Source organism: Oryx dammah, unplaced genomic scaffold, assembly GCF_014754425.2.
Source record: "Oryx dammah isolate SB20612 unplaced genomic scaffold, SCBI_Odam_1.1 HiC_scaffold_9, whole genome shotgun sequence".
NCBI lineage: Eukaryota > Metazoa > Chordata > Mammalia > Artiodactyla > Bovidae > Oryx > Oryx dammah.
In genome coordinates this window covers 41,424,452-41,437,007 of record NW_024070193.1, presented here as the reverse complement: position 1 = coordinate 41,437,007, position 12,556 = coordinate 41,424,452, and the positions used below count along the sequence as shown (strand labels likewise).

Here is a 12,556-nt window from a genome sequence, read left to right as displayed (position 1 = left end):
AGAGAGGTTATGGAAATTAACCAACACTGGTATTACCCAGAGAACCTCAGTGTAAGTCAAAGTGACTCAGTAAAATGAATTAAAAGAAAAAAAAAAATCTACGAGCAAATAAGGAAGGGAGGAAGGAAGGAAGGAAAAACAGTTTGAGCATGAGAAAGATCTCATGAAAGTATTGAAGTATTAGCTGGTACCTTGTTGGTTAAGCAGCTCGAGCCTCAGTTTAAATGAGATGATTCACAGATTTGCCCAGTTAATAGTCAGGCATGAACTCCACACATATGCTCATCACCGCCATCATCATCAATGCTCTCACTGTTGTATCACTACGGTTATCAGTCCCTACTGACGCTCTTAACAAGCTGCAAGTGCACTTGTGGATACTCATAAACATATCTGCCTCATGGAGCATATTAAAAACCTGCTCACTCATTTCACAAGCAAAGGAAGAGGGACAAGCAAAACTCACATTGAGCTGCAGTTCATCTGTCCACTGTCCGATCAGTCGGTAGCCGGGATTGGAGGTGTTCGTGGTCTGATACTGGAAGATGTCGTAACGCCCAGGGGCATCCCCATTCTTGTTAAACATGACTGGGGTGCCCGCGCTACCTGGGGGAAACAAGACAATGACAGATTTTATAGTTAAACAAGATTCCGTCGATCTCTTGTGCCCTGGAGAAGAGTCTGAAGACCTGGTGATGAGCAAGGTAGCCTAGAGGTGCCCCGTTGTTCCAACAGGTTCCCCCAACATGCTTCCTGAAACTCCTGGACAAGTCATCACTATGCTCTGAATGCTCAGTAGAGAAGCTGGGAAGACAATTTGTTTCCCCCTTTGAACAGCTCAATTCTTTAATGTCTTAAAGTATTTTATTCTACTTTGTCTTCTCTTGTAAGGAATAAAAATTAAATGCATTATTTTTCAGAGAAATCTTAAGCTTTATTGTTGTTGTTACTATTATTATTTTAGTTTTTACCAAACACTAAATTGTGCTCAATAAAGAATCAAGATATAATAAATACATTTTTAAAATGAAATACAAGAGAAGTGAAAAACAAGCTCAAAAGTTCACTTAAATACATAGTTGAATACTGATTGCATTTAAAAGTATTTTTGGCTGATTATTTCTAATTGGCTTTAAACGATAAGCAGGCTGAAATGCTTAGCAGTTTGCCTGGTGAATGCTTAAAAAACAATGGATTCCTTCTCAATTTTCTATTTGGGTCTTATTTAAAATGTCTATCTTGAGACTGAAAACAATTTTTGGAACAATTAGATAGTGAAGCCAATTTCAAAAGACTAATGCATTGTTTTGAAAAAATATATAACTTGAAAGTTGGATATGAGTGAAAAGTTCCTTAATATTAACCATATGGAACAAAAGGCAAACCATATGCAAAGTATAAAAGATGTGAATTTTAGTTACCTTACCAACAGTTACAGAAGAATCACCCGAAGTTTATAACTGAGCACTATTTCTCTCATGATCTCTGAGAAATAGGAAAAATATCACTGGCTTCAGGGTATGTGACTACTGTCTGCTCTGCCTATAAGTTAATACATGATCCATATTTCTAACAGAAAACAGTGCTCTATTTCCTGCTGTTTACAAGGAAGTTCATAGATCAATTACAGGCTGAAACAAAATCACTGAGAACATTTTGTTATTTTTAGGGGGAGGGGCAAAGTAAATCTTAGGTAAAGAGATGAAGCACTTTCGATAATTCTCATTAAAAAATTTAAGATGTTGATGGTGGCAGAGCTTTGCATTTGGCTAGTAGTCATTAGCTTCTACAGAACTTGGGCCAACATGGTATTTGAATTAATGACATGGATGAAAGAACTAAGGCATGTGAACTGAAGAGGAGAGAGAATGCTTGATACTGTAAGAAAGGATGTCTTCTTCAGGAAGGGCTTTCCAGGTGGTGCAATGGTAAAGAATCCACCTGCCAATGAAGGAGATGTAAGAGATTTGGGTGCATTCTCTGAGTCAGGAAGATCCCCTGGCTTAGGAAATGGCAACCCACTGCAGTATTCTTGCCTGGAGAATCCCATGGACAGAGGAGCCTAGAAGACTATGGGATTGCAGAGTCGGACACGAATGAACACACACGTGTGCATACACACTTTAGGAAGCAAGCATGATGCTGAGGGTGATCCCACACAAACGATCAATCAACACAACAATGAAGTTTAGAAAAGGGTCCAGAAAATAGGACAATACACTCAGTGACAAGAGGTGTACAGAACTGCAATCTGGGACTGACAGTTAGCCCTGCTAGAAGAGATGGTCCAGCTTATAGACGGGGTGCAGAGGCAACTAGAAGGAAGTCTACACTATCCGGCAAGTGTCAGGCACAGACTTTTAGGACACTTCTGCCTATTTAAAAAAAGAAAAATCAGAGCTCGTGACAGGACGTATAATGTTCCCCCAGGCAGGTCCAAGTTCTAACCCCTAGAACCTGTGAATGTCACCATACCTGGCAATGAGATCTTGCAGGTGTGATTACATGAAGGATCAGGAGGGAGGGATTAACCTAGATAATCTGGGTGGGCCCAGTCTAATCACAGAGGCTCTTATGAGTAAAGCATCAGGAATCAAAAGAGAAGGGAGGTGTGAGGATGAGACAAGAGGTTGGAAGGATGCAAGGAAGGACTCCTGAGTCCAGGAGAGCAGGTGGACTTTAGAAGCTAGAAAAACCAAAGGAGCAGATACTCAGAGCCTCTAAAAGGATCCAGCCCTGTTTTCACCATAACTGAAGCTCAGGGGGACCTGTATCAGACTTCCAAACTAGAGAACTGTAAGGCAATAAACAGGTGCCATTTAAGCTGTTAATACCAAATATATGTCTTGAGTTTGAGCACACTCTGGGAGATGGTGACGGACAGGGAAGCATGGTGTGCTGCAGAATATGGAATCACAAAGAGCTGAACACGACTTAGAGACTGCACAACTACAGTCAAATATATGGTAGGTTTTAATGGTAGCAATAAACTTCCTAACTTTACAGGTGAGGAAGGCTACTTTAGGTTCAGACAGGGCAAGTCACTTGCCCCAGGTCCACTCAGCTCATGAAACTAGAAGAGTACACAACAACTGGCCTTGGGCTCCACTAGAAAGGCTGTAAATCCCAGGTCTAACAACTCCTATATGTGTGACTTGAATCAAGTTATTCAGACTCCCTCTACTTCTTATTGTAAGTAATAACACTTTTGCCTACCAGGCTCCTCTGTCCATGGGATTCTCCAGGCAAGAATACTAGAGTGGGTTGCCATTTCCTTCTCCAGTGGATCTTCCCAACCCAGGGATTGAACCTGGGTCTCCCACATTGCAGGCAGATGCTTTAACCTCTGAACCACCCAGGGAAGCCCTCAAGAGGTTAGAGAGAATTAAATGTAATAATGTACATAAGGTGCTTAATCTTATGCCCTAAATGCTCAATAGATGGTCACTTTTTAAAAATAGGTTTCACTTTTATTATCATTTACTTCACTGAAATGCATACAAACATGTGACTAATAATCTTTTGTATGTGTATATGTGTGTGTGTGTGTGTGTGTGTGTGTATTTGGCTGCACTGGGTCTTAGCTGTGGCATGTGAGATCTTCTATCTTTGCTGTAGTATGTGGAATCTTTTAGTTGCAGCCCGTGGGATCTAGTTCCCTGACCAGGGATTGAACCTGGGCCCCCTGTACTGGGAGCATGGACCACCAGGGAAATCCTCCCAGACTAATCAGTTTTCCCAATACATCAAAGTTGTCTCTTCTAACTGGTATTTAATTTAAATTTCTCCATTGGTGTAAACATTAAAAAAAAAAAATCTTCCAAACAGAAGGCTAGAATCCATTATGGGAATGGGCATTCATCTATGAGTGACACTGATTTGGTCCCAATAACTTGAATCTGTGGCTGAATCTGTGTGTGGCCAAGGGCCCCATTTAATTGTGTTTCTTCTCTGCTTCACTTAGACGCTATCCACACAGACCACAGAGATACCCCCAATCTCTCTCTGTGTAGGAATCAATAGAAGTCTTTCTTATTATTTTTCAGAAAGATATTACTATTCAGATACAGCTCTTTTCTTTCACATTGGATACTAGGATTCATGTTGTGCTTTGCTATAATTCTGCAGCTTCTACTCATTAAATAATAGGATGGGAACTTTTCAGAGTCTGTGAGAGGACAGAGGAAGAATATCAGAGGCCTGGGGCTCCAAAGGATCTCAGCCTACCCGGTAAATATTCATGAGAAAGGTACAGACTGCCTCATCTCTCTCCCTCCTTACAATCCGTTTGAGGAGAAATGATTCTTGTAGTGCCCTTTCCATGCTCATTAAAGATCATTCTTAAAAATATATATAAGGCAGAAGAGCTGAATATGTTGCCTAACTGATGTGTAATGTATGGTGTAGCTCTGACCTTTTTGATGGATTCTACAATGCAACTGGCTTTTTTTTTTTTTTTTACAGTCTCCCCTCACCCTGCCCTCTCACACACAAAACTCTTTTTTAACATCATCCCTGAACTTCTTGAAAGAGAAAAAAGGGGATTTGTGTTCAATGAAATCTGTATCAAAAAAAAAAGGATCAAACAATTGCAGAGGAAATTTATTTGATTAATAAATTATCAAAGGACAAGTGATCCCCTGCAGAAATATCTACAAGTTCTCAAGGCCAGAAAAGAAGTGTCCTAAGGTAAAGGAAGCAGGGCCACTCGATCAGATGGGATGCCGAAAGGAAAGAAGAGGTGACAGAATACTCGCAAGTAGGACATCTTCCTAGATGAGAGTGTCCAAGTAAAACTTTTTTTTTTCCTGGATGGAGAATGATTTGGGATGTAGGCTGCTCCAATGACAAAACAGCCTTTCGGCATCAAAGCACTGACCTGATAGGCTCTCTTCTCTTTTTGCCAACCCACACACAGGTTTCAAGCATCACTACGAACAAAGCTAGTGGAGGTGATGGAATTCCAGTGGAGCTATTTCAAATCCTGAAAAATGATGCTGTGAAAGTGCTGCACTCAATATGCCAGCAAATTTGGAAAACTCAGCAGTGGCCACAGGACTGGAAAAGGTCAGTTTTCATTCCAGTCCCAAAGAAAGGCAATGCCAAAGGATGCTCAAACTACGGCACAATTGCACTCATCTCACATGCTAGTAAAGTAATGCTCAAAATTCTCCAAGCCAGGCTTCAACAATATGTGAACTGTGAACTCCCTGATGTTCAAGCTGGTTTTAGAAAAGGCAGAGGAACCAGAGATCAAATTGCCAACATCTGCTGGATCATGGAAAAAGCAAGAGAGTTCCAGAAAAACATCTATTTCTGCTTTATTGACTATGCCAAAGCCTTTGACTGTGTGGATCACAATCAACTGTGGAAAATTCTGAGAGAGATGGGAATACCAGACCACCTGACCTGCCTCTTGAGAAACCTATATGCAGGTCAGGAAGCAACAGTTAGAACTGGACGTGGAACAACAGACTGGTTCCAAATAGGAAAAGGAGTATGTCAAGGCTGTATATTGGCACCCTGCTTATTTAACTTCTATGCAGAGTACATCATGAGAAACGTTGGGCTGGAAGAAGCACAAGCTGGAATCAAGATTGCCAGGAAAAATATCAATAACCTCAGATATACAGATGACATCACATTTATGGCAGAAAGCGAAGAAGAACTAAAAAGCCTCTTGATGAAAGTGAAAGAGGAGAGTGAAAAAGCTGGCTTAAAGCTCAACATTCAGAAAACAAAGATCATGGCATCTGGTCTCATCACTTCATGGGAAATAGATGAGGAAATAGTGGAAAGTGTCAGACTTTATTTTTGGGGGCTCCAAAATCACTGCAGATGGTGATTGCAGCCATGAAATTAAAAGACACTTACTCCTTGGAAGAAAAATTATGACCAACCTAGGTAGCACATTCAAAAGCAGAGACATTACTTTGCCGACTAAGGTCCGTCTAGTCAAGGCTATGGTTTTTCCAGTAGTCATGTATGGATGTGAGAGTTGGACTGTGAAGAAGGCTGAGCACCAAAGAATTGATGCTTTTGAACTGTGGTGTTGGAGAAGACTCTTGAGAGTCCCTTGGACTGCAAGGAGATCCAACCAGTCCTTTCTGAAGGAGATCAGCCCTGGGTGTTCTTTGGAAGGAATGATGCTAAAGCTGAAACTCCGGTACTTTGGTCACCTCATGCGAAGAGTTGACTCATTGGAAAAGACTCTGATGCTGGGAGGGCTTGGGGGCAGGAGGAGAAGGGGACGACAGAGAATGAGATGGCTGGATGGCATCACAGACTCGATGGACGTGAGTCTGAGTGAACTCCGGGAGTTGGTGATGGACAGGGAGGCCTGGCGTGCTGCGCTTCATGGGGTCACAAAGAGTCGGACACGACTGAGCGACTGAACTGAACTGAGGCACAAAAAGGGCCTCTCTGGGGGCTTCTCTGGTGGCTCAGTGGTAAAGAGATCATCTGCAAGCACAGGTGAGACAGTTTCGACCCCTGATCCCAGAGGATCACACTTGCTCTGGAGCAACTAAGCCTGTGTACCACAACTATTGAGCCTGTGCTCTAGAGCACAGGAACTGCAACAAAAGGTGCCACAATGAGAAGCCCGTGCATCACAAGTGGAGAGAAGTCCCCGCTTACTGCAACTAGGGAATGGCCTGCACAGCAGTGAAGATCCAGCACAGCCAAAAACAGAGAAATAAAATTATTTTACAAAAAAGAAAGAAAAGAAAAAAGGGTCTCTCTGTTTCACTCACATCAGCTGGGGCAGCTTGAAGGTCACATGGTTAAGGGCTGATGCTGAGTGTCAGCTGTAACCTCAGCTGGAGCCATGAAAGGAACACTCACATGCAGCCTGTTTCTTAGCTTCTTGGCTTCCTCCTAACTTGCTAGCTGTGTTCGTAATACAGAAGTCACAAAAGAACCATGCAACAGCCCTATGACATTTTATGCCTTAAAATTCACAGACTGCAACTTCTGCATTAGACACAAGCTCACTCAGATTCAAGGAGAGGGGACGCAGATTTCACCCTTGATGAAGGAAAGGTAATTACATGTTTCAAGAAGATGACAAGAGATGCATCATATTTACAAAATTTACCACAACCCAGTCTGTTTTCTGGAAAGTAATAACTCTAGGTACAGACATACTTTAAATACTTCGCAATAGAGCAATTATCTACGATCGTGTACCCATGAGAACAAATTTGGTAAATTTACAAATACTGACATCTGGTTGGATGAGCAAATGTGGAGATAACTAAAATTTAGGCTCAGGTCACTGCATTCATGAGGGATGCAAGAAAGACGGCTAGAAGTCATAAAGACAAAATTAGCCATCTTTTCTGTTGGTACACAAGAGGAGGCTAAGTGCTCGGTGAAGATGTAGCAATACTTCAGAGCATTCTATGATCACTTCCTAAATTGATGTTTCTGTAAATGTGAAGGTTGAGGTTGTTAAACTGTACTGCACCAAAACTCTCAGGGGCATGAAAAATTCTGTACTGAAGTAACAGAAGAGCACAATTAAGCTTACTACGATCAAGAAACATCAATATTTTTCTAAAATATGCAAAAGAGAGGTGACATTTTTCACAAAAAAAAGAATCTTAATTTATAGGTCTGTCTCTGCCATTTGCTAGCTGTGAAGTGTTGGACAAATATTTTCTCCTCCCTAGAATCTGATTTATTTGTCTGAAAGTCAGGACACTGAATGAGTTAAAAAAAGTCAAATTTCTTTTCACCCTAATAATTGCTCACTTAAAGTGACATGAATGCCATTTAACTAAATCTAACAGTTTTTTTTTTTTTTTTTTCTGCTTTATAAAACAGTTGAGTCCTGCCGTTAACGTCTCATGGCCCTGGAAGTCTCCTGCCGGTTCAGGTGGCAGAAAGAATTTCCTCAGAGAAAGGAGATTACATTGACATCAGAGCATGATTACAATAACAACAGAGAAAGGGAACAAACTGGCCCTGCCTGTGGTCTCCCACAGAGTCTGTGCTCCAAGATGGAATCTCAAGAATAAGCCCTTTTTCTCAAACGCTTAATAAAAGTCAAGAAGGCAGGCCATGGAGTTGGGAACCCGAGGTAACAATAACAGCATCATCACTACAAAACCACGTGGCTTTAAACACCAAGATTCTCAGCTTCTCTATGAATTAGTTTATCTGTTGGAAAAAAAAAAAGAAGGAAAATAACCGCACCTAAGCCATCTGGGATTATGAATATTAAAGAATCCAGTATACAAAAAAGTACTTAGAACAGTTTCTGGCACATAGTATTTATTTGGGACATAGACCCTGAGTTCCAGTCAGTAATGCAGCAATTTTTGGTTCACCAGCAGATAAGACCATCTTAACTAAATGAGTCTACAAGCACTCTATGGAAGATGAATCAGACGAGAATCACCGAAAATATTCTCAAAATGACCTATTTTTTTGTTACTGGCCTCTGAATGGTGATGTTTATCTATGGACCAGAATGCAAAGCCCAGCAAATGACCCCAGGATATATGATGAAATTTATATGTACCTGGTTCTGGGAAAATTATATATTTTAGGGGATTCTGTATGATGAGCAAAAAAACTACAAAAAGAAGGTGATTTGTAGTTGAACTATTTTTCTGGTTGTATTCAGTCAATTTTGTCTCCATCTCAGCTTGGAAACTGTTGGTTCCCAAACTGGATATGATTTTTCTTCACCCTTATGCTAAATAACTTCTGAATGATTAATCCAATATTGTGGGTTTAAATGGGTTATTATTTAAAAGAAGAAGATTTTTTAAACCATAATTATCTAAACCAGGAAATTAACATTGCTATCATGCTATTTAAAACTAATCCACAGATGTTCTTAAAATAACTGTCCCATTCATATCTTTTTTTGGTTTAAGATCAATGTTTCCACATAGCATTTAATAGTAATTTATCCTAAATTCCTTTCAGTCTGGAACAATTCCTCCATTTGTCTTTCTCTTGACCTGGACACTTTTGAAGAGTATGAGCCAGTCATGTTGTAAAATACCCTTCAATTTGGATGTCTGATATTCCTTCATGATTAAATGGAGGTTATATATTTTTGGCAACAAGACCTCAGAAGTGATGCTGTAACCTTCTCAGGGTATCTTTTAAAAATTAATTTATTTTTGTTAAAGTATAGTTGATTTACAATGTTGTGTTAGTTTCAGATATACAGCAAAGTGACTCAGATTTATATACATAGCTTTTTCCCCATATAGATAATTACAAAATACTTAGCTTCCTGTGCTATAAGAAGTTATTGTTCATTATCTATTTCATATATAGTAATATGTGTATATTATTCCCAAATTCCTAATTTATCCCCTCCATCACCTTTCCGCTTCAGAAACCATAAGTCTGTTTTCAAAGTCTGTCTCTGTTTTATCAATAAATTCATTTGTATCATTATTTTTAGATTCTGCATACAAGTGATATCATATGATATTTGTCTTTCTGTCTCAATTACTTCACTTTATATAATAATCCCTGTGTTTACCCATGTTGCTGCAAATGGAAAGGTTGCATTTTTACAGCTGAGTAATATTCCAGTGTACGTATCAATATATCTACCATGTCTTCTTTATCCATTCACCTGCTGATGGGCACTTAGGTTGCTTCCGTCTTAGCTACTCTAAACAGTGCTGCGATAAATGTCTGTGTGCATGTATCTTTTCAAGTTATGGTTTACTCTGGATACATGCCTAGGGGTGGGATTGATGGACCACATATTATAGTAGCATAATTTTTAGTTTTTTAAGGAACTTTCATACTGTTCTGCATAATAACTGCATAACTGCACCGGTTTACATTCCCACCAACAGTGTAGGAGGATTCTGTTTTCTCCAAAAACTCTCCAGCATCTATTATTTGTAGACTTTTTGATAATGATCATTCTGCCTAGTGTGAAGTGGTACTCACTGAAGTTTTGATTTACATATCTCTAACGATTAGAAGTATGTGATACTATGAAGTCTCATTATTGGTGACAGTAACCTAGATGACTTGGTTAAATACTGTGTTCCAGGGTTTTCTACTTCAAAGTTGCTCTTCTCCCCTTTGTAATTAACATGTTCCATGATGAATGATCCTTTGAAGCTAGGAAAATATCTTATTTCTCATGTTGCTGTAGCCCCAGAATTTTAGCATCCATTGATGATTCTTATCTTAAGCAATTATTACTGAGGTCGTTGGCGAATTTCGTATCTCCGTTTTTGCATCCTCCCATCATGTTGTCCCTTCTCCCGCATTGTGTGTTCAATTATTTATTTCTGTGAGCATGAACTCATTGGTATTTATTATATTATATCAGTTAAATCCATTATTGGTTTAGAATTAGCTGGTGGGATCTTCTTCAAGCTGGTTCCTTTGCCCCTTCGACATGGTCCCATCGATTTTTGAGCACTTTCTTACTTTGTGGCACAACACGGTTTCAAGCTCATCTTTTATTTGCCCTGCTCTGGCCCCTGAATTAAGAGTTCCACTAGAGATCCCTAGCTCTATTTCATTGGAGAATGTTATTTATAAACAAGATGTGAATGAAGGTGCAGTTATTTCTATCAGGATGTTATCACTCCTAGGCACTGTCAGTGGACAGAACTAGACAGTAGAGGTTTGTACACATACAGACGTAACCTTATCCACTTCTGTATCTCTCCAACTGTGTGCGTGTTGGTATAGTCAACACAGTGTTAATTTTCTCCCATCGTTACTAGTCATTTCTCTCCCTGACGATGAGAGACCTGATGCTCATTATCTGCAATATCTTTTATTAAATCTCTCACTTCTCTTATGGACATAAATAAGCCTCAGAACTGTGGGGAGAAAAACATACTAACTTCTAGCTACTGTGAACAGTGTACAGTGAAATACTGTCTTCAAAAATTATTTGCATTCTTTTTTTTCCCACTCTCTGCAGTATGGTTACAGTATTTATATGCAATATATTAGGTTTATTACTGTATAAAATTTTGCATTATCCCATGTAGAGATTACTTTTTTAATCAAGATATAATTGACATTTAAGATGATTAATTTTATGTGTCAGCTTGACTGCAGAAGCCCTGACAGCTGGCAAAACTTGATTTCTGAGTATATATGAGGTTGTTCCTGGAAGAATGGTTAAAGTGAATAAAGAATTGGTGAATTGCTGAACAAAATGAAGCAGGTGACCCTCCCCAGTGTGGGCTGGCACCACCCAATCCCTAGAAAGTGTGAATAGAACCAAAGGCATAAGAAGGGCAAATTCACTCTCTGCTTGAGAAGACACCCATCCTTTCCTGCCTTCAGACATTGATGCTCCTAGTTCTCTGGCTTTCAGAAGCAGATCAGAACTTACACCACTGACCCTCTGACCCCAAGGCCTGTGCACTTGGACTAAAGCACCCTGCTGGTTCTCTGGTTCTCCAGCTTATAGGTGGCAGGTCTTGGGGGCATGTCAGTCTCCAAAACTGTCAGCCAATGCTCATAATAAATCTATTATATTCCCCACTCATCTCTACTCATTTATTTTAGGTAACCTATTAATTTCTGAGCTTCCCTGGTGGCTCAGAGGGTAAAGCATCTGCCTGAAATGCAGGAGACCTGTGTTCTATCCCTGGGTCAGGAAGATCCCCTCGAGAAGGAAATGGCAACCCATTCCAGTACCCTTGCCTGGAAAATCCCATGGACAGAGAAGCCTGGTAGACTACAGTCTATGGGATCGCAAAGAGTCAGACACAACTGAGTGACTTCACTTTCTTTCTTTATTAATTTCTACCAAAGTATTATACCTTGAGAAATAAGTTTCTAATATGAGATTTTGGTGTTACAGAAAATCATAATCATTATTTCAATTAACTTGAGTACCTAGAGTAACTGGCCCTTCCTTTTCCTCTTATTCACTCCCATTCCTACTAATTTTCACCAAGGAAAAATTCGGCAAAAAAAAAAAAAAAAAAACACAACAACTTCTGTTTTAAGAAAAAGAGGGTAAACCGTGAAAGTGAAGTTGCACAGGCATGTCTGACTCTTATCAACCCCATGGACTGTAGCCTTACAGGCTCCTCTGTCCATGGGGATTCTCCAGGCAAGAATACTGGAGTGGGTTACCATTTCTTTCTCTAGGGGATCTTCCCGATTCAGGGATCGAACCTGGGTCTCCCATATTGCAGTCTGACTCTCTATCCTCTGAGCCACCAGGACAGCCCCAGGTAAACTATAATCCTCCCAAATTTATTTATTCATTTGCTCACTCACTGCTAAACTATACATTTAGTATTTATACAATCATTTGAAATGATATAATCTACATACTCAAGAGTAAACTGTAATCTGACTACTTAACCAATGAAACCAGAATATCAGCACTTAGGATTCCAAGAGACTGGAATAGTGATGTTTAAATATGTTTAATGAGTGCAAGCAAAATATATCACATGATCAAGATATTGGAATTTTGAAATATTTGTTTAAAAATATACCAGATGATTATGACAAATTTCTGTCTTGCCAAAAGACTTAGATGCCACCAAGTTATGTATCACCCAGAGTTATATTATCT

At 39.7% G+C, this 12,556-nt stretch overlaps 1 protein-coding gene across 1 annotated transcript in view; it reads right to left on the bottom strand.

Annotated features, from left to right (window-relative positions):
- Positions 1 to 250: 250 nt before the first annotated feature.
- Positions 251 to 12,556, bottom strand: part of GRM7 (glutamate metabotropic receptor 7) — a 638,108-nt gene continuing 625,802 nt past the window's right edge. The window contains exon 8 of the mRNA XM_040245962.1: positions 251 to 606. Coding sequence (XP_040101896.1) covers positions 251 to 606 — 356 coding nt within the window. The remainder of the gene's footprint in view (positions 607 to 12,556) is intronic.